At 40.4% G+C, this 25,151-nt stretch overlaps 1 protein-coding gene and 1 long non-coding RNA gene across 3 annotated transcripts; both read left to right on the forward strand.

Annotated features, from left to right (window-relative positions):
• Nucleotides 1–6,554: 6,554 nt before the first annotated feature.
• On the forward strand, nucleotides 6,555–14,575 carry LOC143490534 (uncharacterized). Its single transcript, XM_076989388.1, has 10 exons — nucleotides 6,555–6,651; nucleotides 8,153–8,203; nucleotides 8,297–8,644; nucleotides 8,925–9,086; nucleotides 9,208–9,357; nucleotides 9,462–9,557; nucleotides 9,637–9,672; nucleotides 11,536–11,556; nucleotides 12,129–12,188; nucleotides 12,606–14,575. The coding sequence occupies exons 1-10, from the start codon at nucleotides 6,636–6,638 to the stop codon at nucleotides 14,573–14,575; spliced, it is 2,910 nt and encodes a 969-aa protein (XP_076845503.1). The 5' UTR covers nucleotides 6,555–6,635.
• Nucleotides 14,576–20,784: 6,209 nt separating this feature from the next.
• On the forward strand, nucleotides 20,785–23,826 carry LOC143527517 (uncharacterized). Of its 2 annotated transcripts, XR_013134151.1 has the most exons (4): nucleotides 20,785–21,626; nucleotides 22,230–22,366; nucleotides 23,000–23,271; nucleotides 23,371–23,826. It is a non-coding gene; the product is annotated as an uncharacterized LOC143527517 (long non-coding RNA). The 2 variants fall into 2 exon arrangements; XR_013134150.1 differs by having other exon boundaries at nucleotides 23,000–23,826.
• Nucleotides 23,827–25,151: the final 1,325 nt, after the last annotated feature.

Raw genomic sequence — 25,151 nt, forward strand, 5'->3', positions numbered from 1 at the left:
TGCGACAAGGGGAACCTCAGCACCCCATGGCAGTGGCTCTGCACACATGGAACATAGACACATACTGTATAAGTGTATGACTCTGACAAAGACGCAGAGGTGGGGACTCGAGTCACATGACTTGGACTCGAGTCAGACTCGAGTCATTAATATTAAGACTTTTGACTTGACTTGAAAAAATATTCAGAGACTTAGACTTGACTTGGACTTTTACACCAATAACTTGGGACTTGAATTGGACTTGAACCTGTTTACTTGCAAAGACTTGATTTTTTTTACCCCAAATCTAAATTTTAAAACGCATATTAATATTTATAAAGTGCGCCCCATTAATTTAATTTCCGTCCTTCTGACGCAGACCAGTCCTCTGCTTTTCCACACTCTGTACGTGTGTGTGTGTGTGCATGAGCTGCAGCACAACCAATCAAATGGGGGGTTGGCGAACGTAAATTTTTACCGGGCGGGGTGTAAAATGGACACAAATTAAGTATTATATCGCGATCGATCGATCGCCAGTGGTTGGTGCCAGAGCGAACTAGTAACTCATTGAATCATAGATGTGGATCAGAGGTAAATAAACTAGATTTTTTCCGGCGTGAGAAATCGGATGTGTGGCGTGAGAGCGTGTGAAGACGGTCAAATGCGTGTGTCTCACGCTCAATGCGTGAGAGTTGGCAACCCTGGGTTCTGTATCTGAACTCGGGGAAGAGAGCCTCTCTCTGTCACCATCATAATATCCAGTTCTATCTCAGCATGGATTGTGTATTTGAAGACATCTACGTCGAGAAAAAAATATATTGACAAAAGTGGAGCGAGTTTTCAGCTATGGGGACATCATTCATCGTGCACAAATGACATACAGACTTTTGGCCAGCAAATGCAATGCAGAATAGTTTACTGAAATGTCTAAAGTTGCAGATTCCTGTTAATTGTTCAGTTCTTATATTTGTTTGTCTTGTGTCACTCACACATGTTCTCCAAGAAACCAGATAAGAGAAGAGAGGGAAAATGCTGTTATGGTTCTTTGTATTGTACTGTGAAAATATCAGCACTTTTTATTTGAACATGGAGTTCTACTTATGACTTTTTCACAGAATATTTATTTCTGGAAAATTGTAGTTTAAAGTATGAATATTTTTGCAGCTAAGTTTAACAAATTGAACTGTGCAATAAAGAGGTGTAATCTTAATTTTTTTTATACTTCGTGTTTTCAGTTGCACATGTTTTATCAAGATTTGAGAAAAATACAGATTTAAAAAAGAACGCATGTCTATTATTTACATTTAAAATATACCTGCAACATTGGTAAAAATAAAAAATAAAAAAAAGACTCGAAAGGACTTGAAATTCCAAGTTTCAGACTTGGGACTTGACTTGACTGTTGCCTGTCTTGACTCGAGACTTGACTTGACTTGAGTGTCTTTGCTTGAGACTTGACTCGGGACTTGAGGTATAAAGACTTGGACTTACTTGAGACTTGCAAAACACTGACTTGGTCCCACCTCTGCAAAGACGAGCACAAGACATTACACACACGCTTTATACACTAGCTAACAAGCACCGCGTGAAACACATTAGACTAATTACACGAGTGAACACACACACACACACACTAGCCACACCCCCACTTATACATACATGGACACGGACTACGTAAACACACCCCAAGGGGAGGGGTCCAGGGCTGTAACGTGACACTTAAGATGTTTGCGAACCAAACTCTGATTTTGTGCTTTGGCTTCTGTGTTTATCTCTAAATCTGATCTATGCTGCTTGCTTAAAGCAAAATGTATTAAAATTACAGATGTAAATGTTTTGCTGTTTATTCTAGTACGTTTTGAAGCGTACTAGACAGATCCCATGTGATCTGTGCTGATGTGTGTGTAGGGTTCTGGAGGAAGGCCTTCATCTCATCTCTGACTCTTTCATTAATTGTCATCATTACACTGGTGGTTCTTCTGGTTTTAGTAATTCAAGGTACTAAAAACCACAGAGAATCACTCCTTCATATTGTAGGAGTAAGTATTGGACACAGGCTTCAACGCACCATGGCAACAATGACAACATCAATAAAATTTTTCTTTAAACAGATTTACTACCACACTGCTCTTCTCGGAAAAACGCTAAAATGGTAGGTAAATGGATCACTTATGATCTACCTGTTGATATTGGTTTGTACAGACAACATCACAGACAATATCATGGACATGGAACCCCTCTATGTCTCAGGAAGAGTATTAATCACCTCCCTCATTCCAGATGAAATAATCAGTCAGAAATCTTGTTACAGGGACACACGAGTGATATTTATTTACTTTTATTGTTATACAGCAATTTCCAATGACTCCATCCCAGAAGAAACACTCCCCCTTACAGGTAACCTTTCACTTGCAGCATTTCAAAATTACAGGACAGCACTAAGAAGAACCTATCTACGAGTGATTTACTGTATGTTAGTTGCCTTCATGATAATGTAGATGTTTGTGCGTGGTCTACACTACAGTAAAACAAGCACACAATAACATGGTTAGAACAGTAAATCACACCAGTCACTTCCTTGTGGATAATGCAGGAAGTGTTTGTATTTTGTGACAGACATGACCAGTAAGTCACAGGGAGATCTGGACTCTGTGGAACGTGGTAAAGGTAATGAAGTCACTGTGAATTCTCACTTCAGTTCACACGTCCAAGAGAACAAGAGAACACTTTCATTGGTCTAACATTGTCTTTGTTCCAGAGACGACTCCAGAGACGACCACAGAGAGAACGCTGGTCTCTGGTAATCTGGTCTCTTTATTGTTCATTGGGCTAGTGTGACAGGTTTTTATTATTAGTCTTAAAACCAGGATAGAAACCTTGCTCCATTACAGCTGGCATGTCTGAAAGAGAACCATGTCTGATAAGGTCCTAAACATACAGGTCAGAGTTCACAGTCATTTGCACCGCCAGCGTCTGATGAAGAAAAAAAACCCAAGTGGGAAATGTGTGTGTGTGTGTGTGTGTGTGTGTATGTATGTGTATATGGATGTGTGTAGGTGTATACATATATATAAGGGGGTGTGTATATGTATGTAGGGGTGTATATATGGGGGTGAATGTAAATATGAGTTTGAGTGTATGTGTGAGGACAGCTGGTTCTGGGTCGGGGGCTAGTCGTGCCCGATCCTCTCCCAGCTGCTCCCCTGTGGTTACTTCTCCCCTCCAGGGCTCCGGCGTGGCGGTTGGCCCGCTCCCCTGGGCAGTTGTACTCCGGGGTGGCTCGGGGCTCCTCGGCAGGTGGGTGGCCCTACCGTGTGATGGGTGGCTCTCGGGGGTGTGTGGCGCTGGCGCCTTGCAACTGGCTCATGGTGAGGGGGGGGCTCTGTTTCCTCTGGTTCCCCTGGGCCTGCGCACCTTGGTTTGGGGCGCGCTGTCCGGGGTCTCCCCCTCCTGCAAATGCTTCCCAGCATGCGGGGGTCACTGGGATGTGCGGCCCTGGGACTCCACTGCTCCTGGAGGGGCTGTGGGTGGGTGGGATTCCTGGGTCTTTCTCTGCCTGCCTCTGGCCTCTGGGGGGATGTTGTTGAAGCTTTCTACTCTTGCTAATAAGGACATTCCGTACATTTATCATATGTTGCACTTACATAAACACTCACACATACACATACATCACAGTCATTTGTGCTGTATGTCTTAGCTACACTTTCTGCTCTTCTTTGCAGTGGTCATTTGAGCTGGTTGTTTTTTTCCCCTTTTTATTCCCTTTCCGCCTTTTTATTTTCTCTCCCCCTCTTTTCCCCTCTTTTCTATATTCTATCTTCTTATGGTCCACCTAACCCCAATCATTGTTATCACTATTGCACTGTATTAAACAGAAATGTTATCATTTGATCTGTACATTAAAACAAAGGGGACATTTTCCAGAAGGGGAAAATAAAAATGGTGGGAGATACTTCAGTGGGATTGGGCTTGAGGTGCCATACTTGTGTGTAGTGTTTTTGGCGCCCTCTAGTGGTTCCTGTAGGTCAGGGGTAATCAATTAAATCTTTCCGCGGTCCATTTTTGGCAGATAGCTCAGACCTTAGGTCCGGGTCCGCGGTGGCGAACGAAAGTTGTTGAGCGGGGGCGAACGTAACACTCAAATGGGTGGTGAACGTAACACTCGTCTAAAAATAAATTCTCCGGTTTAAAATATAGTCTCCCGTTAAAAAATTTTTGGCATTTGGGTCCGTATCCAGTTAATCAGGAATGTGATTGGGTCCGGACAGGACGGCGTTCGGGTCCGGATCCGGACCGCGGTCCGCCATTTGGTGATACCTGCTGTAGGTTATTTGCTTCAACTGAAGAGGCAAATCATCAGAATATGCAGAAAGTGAAACTAACCCAGGATCATTCAGGATGATTAACAGGAATGTTAACATTAACTAACATTAACGTTTACCTTAATGTTTACATTCACATAGAAATACATAATGGCAGGGTTGCCAACTTTTGAAGATCGCTTGGAGTGGGATGTTAGATTTGACTTGATGTGTATGTGACCTGGCTGGTGGGGACGGGAGAAGAAGTCTATCTGTGAGCGTGTGTGCTGTACTGAAGACGCTTCCTTCCACTCGCTGAACTGAACTGCTGCAGCGCATCTGGTGTTAAAGGAAGAGAGAGGTCGGGTGTGTGCGAGATGGTGGCGCATTTCAGGGCATTGTTTTTAATCGATCAGGCTTCCAAAAGATCATTTCAAACCGACCTCAGTAAAATGATGATGATGATAATAATAATAATAATATTAAAAAACGAAGTTTCAAAAGGGCACTTTCGTTGATAAAGGGCAGAGTTGGTGGTGCTTTAGCACAACCTGATGTCTATGTGTGCACGCCACTGCTCAAGGGTGTTAATTATTTTAAATAAAATACACACTGGCTATACGAAGTTCACCTCTGACCACGACTTTGCAGTATTTACAGCAGTATTATGTCTAAATATCTAGTTAGGACAAAACTAAAGTTCTCAATGAACTAAGTTAAAATCACTGTAACTCCGGAATATCATCTGTAGCGTTTTTATGCGTGTGCAAACGAGGGGCGTCGGAATTTGGCACAACACGTTCATTTGGAAAAAATTCTCCGTCGTGCCTGCTGCTTGCATGAGTTAAATGAAAATGAGCACTTTCTTCATTGACTTACAACTATGTCCTACCACCCAGGGTTGCAATTACTTACTTCTCTATCGGCACCCCCCGAACGAAAGTTGTTGACGGGGGGGGGGGGGGGGGGGGTGAGTGGCGAACGTAAGATGGACACAAATTAACTGTTATATCTCATCGATTTGGCGCCCCCTCTAGTGCAGCGCCCCTATGCGTCGCATACGCTGCATACCCCCTTTTTGCGCCACTGCTACCACCTGATTAACTTTCTGTTCCACCCCTGACGGGTGAAGGAACATCTACAGAAAAGCCACACCTCATTATAAGTCGCATGGTTCAAAGCGTGAGGGAATAAGTAGCGGTTTATAATCTGGAAAATATGGGTATCAATCGCGGGGCTCCGCTGTGGCGTGTCGAGGTCGCGTTCCGCTCTTCAGCTCTGTTTGCAGGGTTCATTCACCTTCACAAGGTGGAATTCAAGCACATGTACGACACTTTCAAGGTCCATTTTCAATATTGTCCAGCACCTTCAGCTTAATTAAGTTAAGCACGTAGTCGTCTGTAACTGCACCAGCCTCAATTTGTCCAATTAGACTGTTTATGTCCTCTTTTATTCTGTCGTGAAAAGACATTTCTGCTGCTTTCAAGTCCAACTACGAGCGATTGCTTCTGACTGTAGTCTAAGCCCCGCCCCAAATTCAGGCGAGCGTTCCTATTGGACAGTGATTAGATTTCATTCTGGCATGAACACAGCTTCGCAGAGACACACAGTGGAATACAATGACGTTCAGTCGATTGCATTTCAAGGTGGCTTCTGGCACGAATTCAGCGTTTCTTTCTTTAAATACAAATCCACACACACTGGAGCTTTTACTTTTCATTGTGGCATGTTTTTATCACATCAGTGTTTAAATCAATCTCGTGATCATTACATTTAAAGGAGATATTTGTCAGAAATACCGTACGGTAAAAAGCAATACCTTGGTGCTGTGATTACATTTCGAGCTGTATTATATTCAATTCTGGCAAAAATTCAGCGTTTTGGTTTTGAATGGTAATTCTTGTGTATTGTTTTTCAATAAAGAGATAAAGTGCATTGAAACGTAATGTAATAGTGCTTTTGCATTTCATCGTGGCACGTATTCTGCATGTTTGTATGAAAAAGCAATGCATTTTGTGGATTGCATTTCCATTTTTGCCTAGTAGCGATTACATTTCGATTTGGCATGGAATCTTGTGTTCAAATACAAAAGTAAACACATCCACACACACAATAACAAACCCACAATGCCCTGTGGCCTATCTCAGCATTCTTTGACCTTTGACTAGCGTAAACGCTGCCACAGTGTAATCAGTGACTCACTGGATTAATCTTTAATCAGCACGATTTACAACTTTTGGATCAACACTCTGAATGTACACTTTGGCACTTTGCGCTGTTGTGCCACACTTTGCCACGGCGTTCTTGGTATATTTTTTACTAAGTATTTTGATCTTCATTTACGTTTCATTGAAAATGGCCATGAAAAAAGGTGAGTGCAACATTGATATATTTTGTGTATTATTAAAAACTAAAAAATTTATTTAAAAAAATTATAATAAAGATTCATAAAAATAACTGCTTAGCTGGAGCAGGTGTGTTAGTTCTGGGTTTGAACTGAAACGTGCAGGGTGGCGGCTCGCCAGGAAGACACTTAAAGTTACTACTACTACTCTGTAGTAACTTCTACAATTACACCCAGAAGTAAGATAAAACCACAAGAACACTGAAATAAAATAATTTAGGACATAGAAAATATTAAATGATGCAAAAACCAAAAATGAAACCGAAACCGATTCAATATCATTAAAATATTTAACATTAGACATTTAAAAAATCACAATTGACAAAATATGGCACATTTCACATTTCATTTCATTTCATTTAAAACTCATGGCTAATTAAAGGCTAATCTAAATAAATAGATTTAAAGCTTCTTTTAAATGTATTGATCAAGTGTATTGATCAACAAGGAAGCTCAACAAGGCAGCTCAGATCAAAAGGCAGTGAATTGTACAGCTACAGACACTGTCCTGCCTGTCTGTCGCGAACGGGGGAGGCGTTCATACTTGCCGAGTCCCATTCTTTGCAGTGTTCTCCGAAACGATATGTGGTAGTATAAAGAAACACCCCTCAAAAACAGGGGAAGGAACATTTACCTGACAAATTTTAATGTTGCTTTGTGTTTCAGGTTTGAAAAGTGCTGGAATTTAGGCTAAAGTGCTTGAAATTGTAACTACTTCGTTTCACAACAAATAGCTGTCTGACTGAACAGTTCTCTTGTATTACGTTAACAAATACGAGCCTCATGTAATTCCAGGACGAAACATGAGAGAACGTGAAGACGTTAAGATTGGGCATTTTGAAAATAAACAACCATTAAATAATGTGATAAAAAGCGAATTATTTTGTGTATATGTATAAATATTTACCATAATTAAGTTTAAGGTGCTGGGAAATATTGAAATGGACCTTTAAAGTGACGTACAAGTGCTTTAATTCCACCTTGTAAAGGTGTATGAACCCTGCAAACATGTTCATTGCGCTGAAGCATGGCGCGCGTGAAGTTACAATATTCGAGAGGTGCACGACCTCGCGCATGGCCATTGTCATTTTCTGCGCGCGGACCTAGCTTTAAACCTAGCTTTAAGCTACACCTTTACAAGTGTGAAAGTCTTTTCTGCTCTTGTGGTTCAGCAGCATTTTGCGAAAGACGGTAACAAGTCAGACAGTCAGTGATGTGGTCAGTGCCTTAACGTAGTTTAAATAATGTACTATTAGAGGGAATGCAGCTCTGCTAAGATTTATGAGACACCTTATATGAAGCTACAGCAATAGAATAAAGCCTCGAAGCAAGCAGGAAACACAACTATATTTTAATATTAGAGCTTGTTCAGATATCAGAGAAAACTTTGCTGACATGTTATATTTGCTCTCACTCAGTTGCCTTGTCCAGTGAAACACTGCAGACTAACGTTGTTTTGTGTTAACAGCTGTGCTTGTTCTGTGGAGCATTTGTGGTCTTCTTCATGGTTCATATGCAGGTATTTAATTTACACCATTACCAGGTACCGCTAATGTCAACATGAATCTCTGGAACTGAAATGCATCTTGAAGGAGTCATTTCTTTGTTTCAGATGTTTTCTCTTTGCTGGTTCCTGACGGCTCTCTATCAGGACGTCTGGGATCTTCTGTCCTCCTGCCCTGTTCTCTTTCTCCAATACAGAATTGTAAGAGATGTGAAGTACACTGGTATGGTCCGAATGATCACAAAAACCCGGTTCTGCTCTACAAGGATCTAAGGGTCCAGGAGAACACTGGAGATGTTCAGTACAGGAACAGAGTGTCTCTGGTAGGAGAACTGGAGAAGGGGAACGTCTCTCTCCAACTGGAGAACCTCACACTAGCAGACAGCGGAGAATATGTGTGTTTTGTTCAGACCTTAAAATGGTATGACAAAGCTAGTGTGTCCTTACTACTAAAAGGTATGTACTTCAAGCCAAGCTATAGTACTTTTATATTCTAATTCTATTAGCTAATCATAAAGTTCAAAGTATTCACCACATTTTCGGTTTATTTACCATGACACATTCTTATGAATATTTTAATAAAAAATGATCAAATGGATATAAGGGTGTGAAAGCTTTCCCCTACCCCACTGTTTCCAAGCAACATGACATCCATAGAGTTTACCACAGCCTATAAACAATGTACACATATCAGGTTAACACACCTGTTGACCCTTGACCGTACCATGTCTTTTAGGTGTATTAGTATTAGGTGGCCTTCCTGTTCTCTCATTCGTCAAGGCTGGAGATCAGGTGAATGTCACCTGTGTGTCAGATGGATGGTCACCAAAGCCCAAACTCACCTGGAGAAACCAAAGAGGGGAAGAACTCACAAAAAGCATCAACCACTATAAAACAGGTTTTTAAACAAATAAAATTCATGTTATTCATGCTTAAAGTGGAACATCACTAGAGTGGACCTTCACTGATCGATGCTTAACCTCTGTATGATATTTCCTTTTCTTTTCCTTATTGCTAAGACTCTGAAGGGCTGGTGAGTGTGAGTTCCTGGGTTCTTTTCTCTTCCTCTGGGTCAGACTGGATCTCCTGTTCTGTGGGTTTATCTGAGCAGGAGATGAAGGAGATCAGAGTGGTACCACTCATTGATGCCTCAGGAACATTACAACCAGGTTATTCCCATACCCATCTGTTAATGGTGCAAAATTCATCGAAGCATTAATGGTTTCATATCACATAAATCATATAGACTCAACAACATATTCTCTTTGATCAGATATTTCTCCTAGATGGAGGGCACTGGTCATCTCACTGGTTATCGGTTTGCTGGTTTTCTCTGTAATTGCTGTTTTCACCATCTTCAGGTGGAGAGGTAGGACATGTTATATGTGATTATAATTCAAGTCTCAATTTGTCATGAAAAACTAACTTTTTTTACATTTTGCCAAAAGATCAAAAGGATCAAAAAGATAAAAAAAGATCAGAAGGTAAGATTCACTACAATGGAAGCCTTCAACTTTAATTCTGTTCTGATTTCTATACTTTAAAATTAGGGGTGGGACGCGATTAAAAAAATCAATCGAATTAATCGGAAGCGTTGTAATTAATTAATCGAAATTAATCGCATTTTAATCGCATTTCAGTATTTAACATGAGAAATATTAATTTAAGTTTGAATGATGAATGAATCAATGAACATAATCATAAACTTCAACATCTTGTTTATTTTTCCACCAGTCTACTACGAAGACCAATATATGTGTAGTGTGCAGAAAACAGTTCAGAACATTGGAAATTCTGACCAAAAATGTTGTTTAATTTAGGGAGTTTTGCTCAGGATATTGGAAGAATTGAAGTAAATCAGAAGATGTTTTTTAATACCATTTTAGATGGTAGACTTTCTTTAATTTCCCAGGCCTCTGCCATAGGCATCTTCATAGTGCCTAGAAGTGGTCTTCTGCATGCTCAAAGCAAATGACTGGATCTTCATCATCTATAGATTCATCATCTATAATATGAGCTGTCACACCAAGATCATTCTTGTTGCTAACAGAGGTCCAGTGATCCCCAGTCAGAGCCACATTTGTGGCACTCTTCACAATAACCTGTTTTAATTCTTTCCTCATCATACAGCTGCTGGATTTTCTTCGACATTGTCTTTCTGGTGTGAGTTTCCCAAAACGTTCTTAGTGCCAAGTACTTCGTCACCTCGTTCTTACGTACGAGGTTAAGAAGTACTTGGCGCTAAGAACGTTTTGGGAAACTCACCCCTGGACGGTAGTTCGTAACTTGCATCAGTTGACGCAATTCGCAGCGCTTCTTGTAAGCATTTATCTTCGACCACAGAGAGCGGACAACACAAATAATGTGACGCATCATGTATAAACGCGTGCGGAGTCGCGCGCTACGGCCATTCGCGAAAGTTTAATCCAGTCTTAATGGTCCAATGAAGGTCATTTAAAAACCAGGACGTTTCCTCACAGGATGTGAATTACGGACGTTTGGTCACCCTATCGTACTAGGAATACATTTAGCAGCTAAGTTATCATTACTGACCTGCGCGTTAAGCTGGGCGTACACTGTGCGATTTTTGGCCCATTTTCAGCCGATTTTTCACTCGTTTCGGCTCAATCGCGTGTCGTGCATCGTATAGTTTACACAGGTAAACGAGGAGCGATTCACAACTCCCGATCAGAAATCGCAGCGTCGCAAGAACATCAAACATGTTTGAAATTCAAATCGCTCCTCGTGAGAGTATCGCACTGTTGAAGCAGCTCCACGAGCCGACTCTCCCTGCGATTTAGTCGTACAGTTTGAGCTGGAGCTGAGTACACGATTTAAAATATCGCAGTGTACGCCCAGCTTTAGCCGCAACATGTTTTGCGTTGAGGTAGTAACGAAGGGTGCTCCTGTGATAAGCGAACTCCTTCCTACATAAAGTGTAAATAACACTATTTTTGTTTGTAATTCCATCTGAAAGTTTCTTATATTTAAATTTCCCATCCACCAGCATAGCCTCTTCAGTCATCTCCATCATGATCATCTTATTGTGTGTCCATAATCTGTATGCCCGGAACTCGCGCACTGAGAAACATTCCACGGTGCAAAAGTGTCTCGTCCGTTAAATGCGTTAAAATGCGTTAATTTTTTTAGTGCGTTAATTTTCCTGTAATGAATTAATCGAAATTAACGCGTTAAAGTCCCACCACTATTTAAAATATACCCCGAGATTTGACTGGCTTAAAATGCACCTGCATTTTAATGATTGCATTAGACATATTTCAAATTTTTGAAATAAAAATATTTTAATAGTTTTTAAATGGTGTTTTATTCTTTTTTTTTCAACTTAGAAGAGGCTCGTCTTCTTAATGGTGAGTAGATGTAAAGGGTTATTTGTCTTGTTCAGCCCATGTCTGCTGATAGACTGTCATATTAGCCAGCTACTGTTAGAGCTAAAGTTTAACCTAGTACACCTGTAACAGTTTTTATCAAATGTATCTGCATTTGGACATAAATGCAAATGCAACATTACACTGAGAAGGATCTAATTACATTAGTAGATCATTCACTTGTCTTTAGAGGACATTTCCATCACTGAGTTATGATCTTCACCCAATACACCCAAACATGAGCACATTCGTGATTCAGACGAATCCGCTTTGGAAACGGATCACAGCACCACCCACGTCACAAAATGTGTTATCATGTTTCCTTCAATTGCATATTTGCACCATGCGCCATTCACATACATTTTTTTAAATACATAAAAAAACATGTTAACCAAAAACATGTAAAAAATGTTGAAAATATTCCTCACGTTAATTGGCTGCTACAGTGAAAAAATTGACAAATTGAAAATGCATATTTGTCCAGAATAATTAATCATCACTTTTTTCTGATTAAAGTTCTTCATGCTAAAAGTAACACAGTGTCCTCTATATAGGACCGCATCCACATGAGGAGGAGAATGGACAAGATGATGATGGAGAAAATCAAATGCCAGGTAAACAACAACAATAACAACAACAATAATATAATGGAAGTGACTGAAGACCTTAGAATAAAATTAAACACAATTTTTAACTTATACTGTACACATTACTAGTGTAACTGTTGCTAGCAAGTAAAGACTGTGCTAAAACTTTTCAAACACATGCTGAATTTGCATGTCTCTGATAACAAATTTAAAGGCATTCATGCAAGTAGTACTATTTGCAATAAAAGGACACTTTGAAACATTTAACAGTAATAGTATAGTGACTGACTAAAACATTATACAGGTTTATTTATCATAAAGTTAATTCTCTTTGTCAGAAAACATATTTTAATACATGAAAGACTTTTAGTTTTAGTTAATTTCAGAAATATTATAAACACTGATTGACAGTGTTCATGTCTGATAAAAAATTTTGCTAATCAGTTATTTCAACAGCTATACCACCAGAAGCCTTACAGAAAGCCAAAATGTTCAGTGTGGGCCCAGAGGGTGTAAAGAGAGCTGCACCATCCAGCAATGATTTAAAAGATGTAGACAAAACTGCAAAATCCAGCAATGATTTAAAAGATGTAGACAAAACTGCAAAATCCAGCAATGACACAGAAGATGTAAACAAAGATGCACAATTAAGCAATGTCTCAAAAGATGTAAACAAAGATGCACAATCCAGCAATGACTCAGAAGATGTAAACAAAGATGCACAATTAAGCAATGTCTCAAAAGATGTAAACAAAGATGCACAATCCAGCAATGACTCAGAAGATGTAAACAAAGATGCACAATTAAGCAATGTCTCAGAAGATGTAAACAAAGATGCACAATCCAGCAATGACATGCAAGGTGCAGACAAAACTGCAAAATCCAGCCCTGACCCGGAAGGTGCAGACAAAACTGTAAAATCCAGCAATGACACAGAAGGTGCAGACAAAACAGCAAAATCTAGCAATGATTTAAAAGATGTAAACAAAGATGCACAATCCAGCAATGACTCAAAATATGTAAACAAAGATGCACAATTAAGCAATGTCTCAAAAGATGTAAACAAAGATGCACAATCCAGCAATGACTCAAAAGATGTAAACAAAGATGCACAATCCAGCAATGACTCAGAAGATGTAAACAAAGATGCACAGTTAAGCAATGTCTCAAAAGATGTAAACAAAGATGCACAATCCAGCAATGACTCAAAAGATGTAAACAAAGATGCACAATCCAGCAATGACTCAGAAGATGTAAACAAAAATGCACAGTTAAGCAATGTCTCAAAAGATGTAAACAAAGATGCACAATCCAGCAATGACTCAAAAGATGTAAACAAAGATGCACAATCCAGCAATGACTCAGAAGATGTAAACAAAGATGCACAATTAAGCAATGACTCAAAAGATGTAAACAAAGATGCACAATCAAGCAATGACTCAGAAGATGTAAACAAAGATGCACAATTAAGCAATGACTCAAAAGATGTAAACAAAGATGCACAATTAAGCAATGACTCAGAAGATGTAAACAAAGATGCACAATTAAGCAATGACTCAGAAGATGTAAACAAAGATGCACAATTAAGCAATGACTCAGAAGATGTAAACAAAGATGCACAATCCAGCAATGACTCAGAAGATGTAAATAAAGATGCACAATTAAGCAATGTCTCAAAAGATGTAAACAAAGATGCACAATCCAGCAATGACTCAAAAGATGTAAACAAAGATGCACAATCCAGCAATGACTCAGAAGATGTAAACAAAGATGCACAATCCAGCAATGACTCAGAAGATGTAAACAAAGATGCACAATTAAGCAATGACTCAGAAGATGTAAACAAAGATGCACAATTAAGCAATGTCTCAAAAGATGTAAACAAAGATGCACAATTAAGCAATGACTCAGAAGATGTAAACAAAGATGCACAATTAAGCAATGTCTCAAAAGATGTAAACAAAGATGCACAATCCAGCAATGACTCAGAAGATGTAAACAAAGATGCACAATTAAGCAATGTCTCAAAAGATGTAAACAAAGATGCACAATCCAGCAATGACTCAGAAGATGTAAACAAAGATGCACAATCCAGCAATGACTCAGAAGATGTAAATAAAGATGCACAATTAAGCAATGTCTCAAAAGATGTAAACAAAGATGCACAATCCAGCAATGACTCAAAAGATGTAAACAAAGATGCACAATCCAGCAATGACCCAGAAGATGTAAACAAAGATGCACAATCCAGCAGTGACTCAGAAGATGTAAACAAAGATGCACAATTAAGCAATGACTCAGAAGATGTAAACAAAGATGCACAATCCAGCAATGACTCAAAAGATGTAAACAAAGATGCACAATCCAGCAATGACTCAGAAGATGTAAACAAAGATCTGAACACCTCCCTCTGACCACTCCCACCACAGACTCTAAACACCTCCCTCTGACCACTCCCTCCAGACTCTGAACACCTCCCTCTGGCCACTCCCACCACAGACTCTGAACACCTCCATCTGGCCACTCCCACCACAGACTCTGAACACTTCCATCTGGCCACTCCTACCAGACTCAGAACACCTCCCTCTGGCCACTCCCACCACAGACTCTGAACACCTCCATCTGGCCACTCCCACCACAGACTCTGAAAACCTCCATCTGGCCACTCCCACCACAGACTCTGAACACCTCCATCTGGCCACTCCCACCACAGACTCTGAACACCTCCATCTGGCCACTCCCACCACAAACTCTGAACACCTCCATCTGGCCACTCCTACCAGACTCAGAACACCTCCCTCTGACCACTCCCACCACAGACTCTGAACACCTCCCTCTGACCACTCCCACCACAGACTCTCTCCCTCTGAGCACTCCCACCACAGACTCTGAACACCTCCATCTGGCCATTCCCACCACAGACTCTGAACACCTCCATCTGGCCACTCCCACCACAGACTCTGTACACCTCCATCTGGCCACTCCCACCACAGACTCTGAACACCTCCATCTGGCCACTCCCACCACAGACTCTGAACATGTCACATGTGCACGTCCTCATGTCCATCATTGCTATTTTAAACTCAGAATTGTCCACTGTGATAAATCCCAAACTAAATTAAGATGGAGCTCAACCCTCTTGTGACACTGCCACAAAATAATGTCAAATCTTTGTTTTTTTTACACTCAAATGTGGCAGTATTTTTTAAGGTCTTGATGATGATGATGATGATGATGGTGAATATGGTGATTATGATGATGATGATAATGATGATGATGTCAAATTAATATTCTGTGATGTTCGGGCTGTCACGAAGGATGAGACATGGAATCCTCTTTTGACTGACGTCACTGACGTTTTATTTGACATATAACGCACAAAGTGCACGAAGAACATGCAACACTCACAGATACGTGTAAACTGTAGACAACGACGAGCACAGGACACTGCGCGAGCACAGATTAAATAGACGAACCACATAATCCCCACGTGATTACAAGACAGGCCACAGGTGAGACGGATTATCACAAGACACAACCACAACCACGGAGTTCCACAGACGCAGACGATGCACGTGGACAACGTAAACACACACCCAAAAGGGAGGGGCCGGGGTCCTCAACGTGATATATTCATTAAGACAAAATAAAAAAGTGTTGAAGTGATGAAGAAGTGTATGTAAGTGAGTTTAGTTTGGCCTTTGATTAATCTGTTACATAGTTACTACATCTCGTATCTTTTCTCCGAGGTTCACCTGGAGAGTAACATTGCAGTCGGAGCCTACAATACCAGCATCACTGCTCCGACACGGAATGAAAGCCTGGCGTTCATCAACAGACATTTACAGTGACAATATCAAAACCCAGAACTTTCATTTTTACCTTTTACTTAGTCTGATTGTGTGATTTGTGTGTGACTTGTGTATTTGTCTGTATTTTGTGTAATTTGTGTGTTAACGGGCCGCCCAATGGAGGATGGGTTCCCTTTTGAGTCTTGGTTCTCCCGAGGTTTCTTCCTATTCCCCACCATCATAGTGTTACACTCAAGGGAGGAGGCACGACGAGTGTTGAACGGTGAAACATAGAAAGTTTATTTTAACAGAGACACGTAGCTTCGACACGATAGTGCGAGCACGGTACAGGGACAGTCACACTGGCACGAAACTTTAGACAAAGACGAGCACAAGACACTGCGCGAACGCACATTATATAGGTGATTAACACAGACCCTCGTGATCTCGAGACAAGGCACAGGTGCGACTACGAACACGCTCACAGACAACCCACACCCACGGAAGTACATATATGAACATAACGACACGCAGACAATGTAGCAGCACGCCCACAGGGAAGGGTCCAGGACTGTCACCGTAACACATAGGGAGTTTTTCCTCGCCACTGTCGCCTTTGGCTTGCTCATTAGGGTTCTGGACCCATAGTATTGTTAACCTTGTAAATCCTGTAAAGCGCTTTGTGACATGTTGTGAAAAGCGCTATACAAATAAACTTTGATTTGATTTGATGTTTATAGTGAGAGAGGGAGGGGTGGATGTTTATAGTGAGAGGGGGAGGGGTGGATGTATCACTAGAGCTCCTGAGAATTCAGGATTCTGAGGACATCACCCCTCCTTCTTCTCCTTCTTGCCAGCAATTAGCAAAGCCAAACATCCCCCTTTATTATGTTAATTCACAGAGCAAGACTGAGGCAGCAGCCTCACCCAGAAAGTCTTTGATCACAGAGATCACAGATCACAAATCACAAACAAGCAGAAACACAAATGCTTCTACCAAATGCTTCTAACACAAATATAGATAGATAGATAGATAGATAGATAGATAGATAGATAGATAGATAGAGAGGTAGTATAAGAAATGTACAAAGAGCAAGATTCAAGCCTGCTGTTTAGATCACAAACAAGCAGAAACACAAATGCTTCTAACACAAATATAGATAGATAGATAGATAGATAGATAGATAGATAGATAGATAGATAGATAGATAGAAAGCACATGACTTTGTTTTCCTGTCTTTTCCTCTCCTTTTCCAGCCTGCTGTTTAGATCACAACATTTATCAGTGATGCAGTGATGCAACGCGACCATGCTAATTTTCGCTAGCAATGATATGGGATTTCCTATATAACATTAGCATCAAGCTAATTGCGCCATATAATTTCTTAGCTTTTCAAATGCGAATTCAAACGCGGAAACAGAAAGTGTTTGATTACAACAAATATTATAGAGTATAGTATATGAAATATACAAAGAGCAAGATTCAAACATTTTTATTTATTTTTATTGTTTGACGGCACGGGACTCATTAGAGAAACTGTCGTCTCTACGTGCGATTGAATTGTAACTTTTGAAACACGAGTCTACAAATTTTCTGCCGTTTGTTGTAGTATCGGTAACATACAGTCTGCTTGTAACTTCAACTTTTTCGTGAAGTATCACGTTTGGTGTTTTGGTCATATGAGCTTGGGGGTGAGCCAGCTTGTGCTTTGGCAGGCGTATGAGCTGGGGGTGAGCCGCTTCCACCGCATTACCAAGACAATGGGCGTTAATCCCTTCACAGCAGGGGAGTGGGCTACATGGACCCTACCAAGCCCTGTGAAATTTTTCGCTTCTCTAGGAGCTCTAGTGATTTATAGTGAGAGGGAGAAGGTTGAATGTTTATAGTGAGAGGGGGAGGGGTGGAGGTTTATAGTGAATTTGAAGTCCCACTCTAAGCATGACATTTGCTCAGACCCTTAGTGTATCATCATCCCACGTTTATAGTCTGAACCAATTTAAACATCCAGCCTTCTGCCATTCTCACTCCTGAGGATTTTGTCATCTTCTTTGAAGAGAAGATTGCAGCAGTCCATCAGTCCTTCTCCCCAGCTCCCAACCTTCCTACTACTATCTATAACCCAACACTCAACTCCTTGGCTTCTTTCTCCCCTCTCTCCTCAGACAAGATACATCAACTTCTGACTTCCAGCAATCCTACTACATGCCCACTGGATCCAATTCCTTCCACTCTTTTCCAGAATATGTCAAGAGAACTCCTTCTGTTCACCTCGACAATCATCAACAACTCCTTAGTTTCGGGTCATGTACCTACTGTGTTCAAGATGGCAAGGGTGGTACCAATCCTGAAAAAAACAACACTTGACACCTCTGACATGAACAACTACAGACCGGTATCACTTCTTTCTTTTCTATCAAAAACTCTGGAGCGAGCAGTCTATGACCCACAGACGTAATTTGGGGGGGGAACGGGGGGGGGGCATGTCCCCCCCACTTTTTCAAAAGTCCCCCCCAGTTTTTATGGTTAAAACCAAATATTTAAATAGCGACGATCCATGTCCCCCTCACTTTTTATTACAAAATTACGTCCATGCTATGACCAATTATCTCTCTTCCTCACCCAGAACCAACTCCATGATCCTAATCAGTCTGGCTTCAAATGGGCACACTCAACAGAAACTGCCCTCAAAGCAGTGACCGAGAAGCTCCATGCTGCCAAGGCTAACAAGCTATCATCAGTTTTAATTCTTCTAGATCTTTGTGCAGTCATTGACATGGTCAACCACAACATCCTCCTCTCTGTTCTTTCTAGCCTCTGTGTGACTGGCTCTGCTTGGAAATGGTTCCAGTCATATCTTGAAGGCCGTTCCTATCAGGTAACATGAAGAGGATCTACATCCAATCCATGTAAACTTTCCACTGGAGTCCCCCAAGGCTCAGTCCTAGGCCCTCTTCTTTTCTCTTTATATACTTGTTCCCTTGGTGACATTATTTTGTCTCATGGTTTCTCTTATCATTGCTATGCTGATGACACCCAGCTAATTCTCTCCTTCCCTCATTCTGACACCCAGGTTTCTAGGCATATCTCGGCATGCTTGGCAGATATTGTTTCATGGATGACTGCTCACCACTTGAAGCTCAACCCTAGCAAAACTGAGCTCTGTACATTCCAGGAACCCCAAACACACACAACCACCTCAGTTTCCTTTGAGAACACCTTGTTAACACCATCAGAAACTGCACGAAGCCTGGGTGTTACGTTGGACAACGAGTTGTCCTTCTCAACACATGTTTCAAAACTGATCAGATCCTGCAGATTTCTCCTCTGCAACATACAGAGAATACGACCCTTCCTTTCACAGGAAGCTACTCAAGTGCTTGTGCAGTCTCTAGTAATCTCTAAGCTGGACTACTGCAATTCCCTACTTGCAGGTCTTCTTCTATGGGTCATCAGACCTCTACAACTAATTCAGAATGCTGCAGCATGACTGGTCTTCAATCTCCCTAAGTTTTCACATGTGACTCCTCTGCTACGCTCTCTTCACTGGCTTCCAGTAGTGGCACGCATCAGATATTAAACCTTAATGCTTGCTTACAAAGCCAAAAATGGACTGGCCCCTCCCTTGTAACGGAGACAGCCAAAGACATTGCAAAATCACAAAGTGGATTACTTTCACCTTGGAAGGCAAGAGACTAACCCATCCACAGCTCTTTAAGTGTATGTAAACATAAACACTGATCCTTCGCTCGGTAACAATCACCAAGGAATCCCTACTCCTAATGGCTCTCCTCTCCAAAAAGCTTAGGAAGTCTTAACTTATCTGATCGTCTGAGAGTAAAACAAAGACCCTTAATGTCTTAAGAGCACAGAGAGCAGGAAAGGTCTACACTCATAAACCTAAATCACAGGCCTATCTGATTCTCCAAGGTTTGACCCCATTTTATAACACCTTGAATTCTTGTGTTAAGACCCAGAACTAAAGGTGCAATATTTTAGAAATCCTTGTAACTCCAAATCTGAACTGTACACGGAATTGGAATTCAGCTTACAGGAACCAGCTCGGCGGATGCAGTCTAGAGACACCAAACATGACTATCTTTCACCCAAGGGAAGGATAATGCGTGGAACCAATATCCAGCTTCCCAGCCTTCAGGCACCAGGACAGAGTACCTCTGAATTGAACATTATGTGATCTGTGGTTGATATACCAATCGTGAAACCAATCGTGATCTTTCATGTATTCAGCATTAAGTAATGTTATCAGAATCTCTGTGGTTATATAATCACACCACATTGATGCATATCCATGTATTACTATAATTTCAGTAGTTAGATACACCTATCTTTGTAGCTTTGAATTGTATTGTGAAGGCATGCATGCATATACATATTCTTGTGTGTTCTGCTGTTTAGATATGCATGCTCATTAAGTTCTGTGTGTTAAGATCATAGAGACCTACATATTCTCATATCCATGTGCTACATTATTTGAGATCTATCAATACACTTGTAGTCCAGTGTAATGTCTAATTAAGATTTATATATCTATCCGAGTATCAAAATGTAATGAGCTATAGTAGGCATCAGGGGCGATTTTAGGATCTGGTCTTTAGGGGTGCCCAGCCCCCAGTGCTCACAGAGGTACAATACCAAAGTATTGCGCGGGTGCAGAGCAAGTTTTTTGCATAATATAATATTTTAAAAATGTGTTGAGCCAGGGGGTGCTAAGCAACTTCACGGTGGTGCTCTAGCACCACTAAAAATACCCTAGCCTCGCCCCTGGTAGGCATATACATATACATGTATTAAGTTGTGTCACTTACCAAATGTAACCATGTTCATATGTGCTTTTGTGACCTCATATTCATACCTGTCTGTGCATTATGTGTCATTCAGTGTCCAGAAGTGGAAATTAAGAATGGCTCAAGGTATAGGCTGGTAGAATCAAATTAATACTTATTTAGGCAGAGCATACAAATCAATTTATTTAGGAATCAGAGAATTCCAATTGTCTTGAAATTGTAATAGTCTGCTTTTGTCTCCCATTAACTAAATCTCTGAGAGACGGGCAGGGTCACAAACCCCCCTTCTCTCCCTTCCTCTATCTCCTTTCTCGGATTACCTCCTGTCTGGGCAGAGATTATGCATATTCAGGAATCAGAGTCCAATGATCACCAGAATAGCAACTCATGGGGAATTACAGTCACGCCCCTAAATGTTGCTTAAAAGTTGTCCCTCGAGAAGTGAATCAGAAGAGTTGGAGTGATGCCAAGAGACCGCAATTAGGTTAGAACTTTATCCAACTTCTAGAAGATCTTCGTTATCATTTATTTCTCGAGAAAGTGTTTTATTTAGTCTGTCTTCGTCAAACTTACTTTTGTTTTCATTGTTTTAAAGTCAAACTCATCTTCCTTTCTTAGTTAAATTCGAGTTATTTCTGTTTGGCCGATAGAAATTAACTTTAGTTTAACTTCGAAGTACATCTCATCAAGTGAACTGCTACCCTCCAGCCACGACTGTGACGTCATCACTAGGTCTTAGCGATTCGAGCCGTCTTGAAAGACAGACTTAGCTGACCCAGCCACCTCAGGAGTGAACGAACATTGAACGCGCGTCGGCCGACACGCCTTCCTCCCCCCGGACACACGCACGGACGTGCCGGGCAACGTCACAGTAAGACCCAGAGTTCACGTGCTGTTTGGGGTTGCCAGTTCGTCTGTTAGCGAACAATTATATCTCTACCTCCCAGAGTCCGATCTAGCAATAGTTGTTACTATAGAAATCTATGCCTGGATCTTCTCTTCATACTATCCTACTTTCTTTCTAAAACATCTATAATCCATTTAAGTTCCATGGCCGTCAATAATTGCTGATTATTTGCTGTTGTTGTTTAATGTTCTATTCCTTGTTGTTTACCATTATATAGCCTATCTGGTTAGATTAGTAGATTCACGTATAGGTTTAGTTTCACTTTGAGCCAAATCATTCCACACGTTATCCTTTATATCAATTGTCATATTAACCATTTATTAAATTTTGATATTTGTTCATTAATCTGTTCACGGTGGTAAATACATATTTTGATTGATGGTATTTATGGAAGAAAATCTGTCTCACCAGACTTTGAATTTGTATTTAAAGCACCGAATTTGTTTGCCCTTGAATTTGAAGCTCTGAATTTTTTTTTGCACCGAAATTATGCATCTGAATTTTGTTGCTTTTGAATTTAATGCTTGAACTTTTATTATTCATGGTTAATACATCTGGGACACAAAGGATGAGCAATCGATTCAAGTCTCCAATCGAACCAACATCCAACCAATCACATTACGCTCCACTGGTCACGGCGGTGTTTGAAGCCACAGGCGGACAGAGGGAGAGGTATGTCGGCGCACGGGATCGGTTCCTCTTCGGTGAGTGTATTTACTCATTTATTTGTCTTTTGTGGTGTTTTTAAGATACAGTAAACGACGTGTTGCACATCAGAGGTTTGCGCTGGACTGATCTTTTTTTGAACTCGCTATGTAGTCAACGTAGCTGCGTATATGTGTGTCTGTCCGTCAGTCTACACTGTGCTTTATGATATTATATTTATCATAAAATCATTACATTCGTTTATTACTTCCTTACTAGTCAAGTAGTTTTCTTTTTGAGCTGTCTTCATTAAGCAGGGTAATCATGTTGTTTTAGAACTGTCTCCATGGGGTAATGGTTAGTGAAGAGGGCTTCAAACAAAGTGGACCTTGGTTCGATGCCCGCGACTGACAAGCAGTTTTTTTTTTTTTTTTTTAAATTATATATATATATATACAGGGCCGGCGCCAGGACATATACAGTAGGGGTGGCGGCGTGTGACGATTGTTGAGCGGGCGAGGGGACGCCGTGTAGCGATTGTTGTAAAATAAATGGGTCTTATTATTTACACTGAGGGGGTGGGACACCTTGCCTGAGGGGACGACGCCCTTTTTGAAGTGGAAGTTTCAGAAGTTGAGTGCAAGTTGTTTTGTTTTTTTAATACAAGGTATTTCAATTTGATTATATTCCAGGATTGAAAGGCTGTGGTGAAGTCTATGGGTAGCTGTCACATGCATCTACTATGATGTTCTCCATTACCTTGAAGGAGAGGGCTCAACATTTCCAACACCACACATATCTTCTGTTGCCACTATGTGTTCCTACCACGACTGCAGGAAGACCTAGATACTTTTGTAGTGGTTGGGACAATCATCCAATAAGAACAGAGAGCCACATGACACCTAATCAACTGTGGGTGCTGGGTCATTCACATCACCCAATTCCTGCAGCAGATAGCACAGAGGTACATGCAAGTGTAATATGATTTTAACAAAGTGTGGTTTATGTATAAAGTTTGCAAGTGGCTATTTTATCCACATAAGTGTATACAACTTATTTGTAGGGAATGGAGATTCCCAATATTGAGTGGGACAACAACGGACTTCCCATTGATGACCACTCAAATATCATTGTCCCACACACAGAATGCCCACTGACAGATGAACAGATGACAGCTTTGAGAGATGCAGTTAACCCAGGAGCTGCATCCCAGTCCTCTGGCTGTGATCTTTACATTTCTGCTGTCCAGTTTTGTGAGAATTTCCTGTCTCTTGAAACAACTGGTCTGAGAATTGGAATAAAATAACACATCTTTACAAAGTTAAGACCATAAGAATGAAAAATGTATGGCAAATTATGTCATCAGTTTTAGTTTGAGCAATAAAAAAACAATAAAAACTGAGATGCAGCTTCATTACTTTTTTTAATTATTTACAGTGTAGGAAACATTGCAGTAAATGGATACAATCAAAAGTTGTTTGCCCAATTTTGTTATTCTGATGTTTGACCTAAAGGTAAAAATTATACACCACAAAAAATAAAACTAATTAAAACTCATGCTTGACTCACTTTCATTTTATTAAGAGTTGAAGTTTTCAAAAATGATAGAGTCAAATTCCCTTCTGCCTCTTTTGGAAAAAGCAAGGCCATTATCAAGTCGTTGAGTGAGCACTGTCCACATTGGGGATTCTTTAATCTCTCGTCCTAGCTGCTTGATCTGTCGTGACACGTCCAATTACCTGTTTAGAGTAACAAACGGAAGAGAAAATGAAAAAATAAATTCCTTATCCAGAAGTAAACTCGGAGAGAAAGATTTATTATTTATATATATATATATATATATATATATATATATATATACAAAAAGTATCTGGATATATATGTGTGTGTAAAATATATAAATATATATAAAAATTCGCTTGTCAGTCGCGGGCATCGAACCAAGGTCCAATTTTGTTTGAAGCCCTCTTCGCTAACCATTACCTCACGGAGACAGTTCTAAAACAACATGATTACCCTGCTTAATGAAGACAGCTCAAAAAGAAAACTACTTGACTGGTAAGGAAGTAATAAACGAATGTAATGATTTTATGATAAATATAATATCATAAAGCACAGTGTAGACTGACGGACAGACACACACATACGCAGCTACGTTAACTACATAGCGAGTTCAGAGAGAGTTAAAAAAAAAGGATCAGTCCAGCGCCAACCTCTGATGTGCAACGCATCGTTTACTGTATCTTAAAAACACCACAAAAGACAAATAAATGAGTAAATACACTCACCGAAGAGGAGCCGATCCAGTGCGCAGACATACCTCTCCCTCTGTCCGCCTGTGGCTTCAAACACCGCCGTGACCAGTGGAGCATAATGTGATTGGTTGGATGTTGGTTCGATTGGAGACTTGAATCGATTGCTCATCCTTTGTGTCCCGGATGTTTACTCTGAATATCTTTGACCTCGTATTTTAGCACGCAAAATTTTGCACGCGTATTTTATGAGCCAAGTTTGTCCAATCGAATTCGAGCAACTTGAAAAAATATCTTTTGAATTTTTTAACGCTTGAATTTTTTTTCATTGTATTTTATTAACCATGAATAATAAAAGTTCAAGCATTAAATTCAAAAGCAACAAAATTCAGATGCATAATTTTGGTGCAAAAAAAAATTCAGTGCTTCAAATACAAATTCAAAGTCTGGTGACACAGATTTTCTTCCATAGTATTAGATCACTGCGCAGAATCAGAACTTAACCCTTTGTTAATGAGACTGATTAAACCATATTCCACCTATCTCCATTAACACAATACTGGTTCCTGAGCAATCAGGATGGTGCCCCGTT

Source organism: Brachyhypopomus gauderio, chromosome 1 (assembly GCF_052324685.1).
Source record: "Brachyhypopomus gauderio isolate BG-103 chromosome 1, BGAUD_0.2, whole genome shotgun sequence".
In the NCBI taxonomy this organism is placed as follows: Eukaryota; Metazoa; Chordata; class Actinopteri; order Gymnotiformes; family Hypopomidae; genus Brachyhypopomus; species Brachyhypopomus gauderio.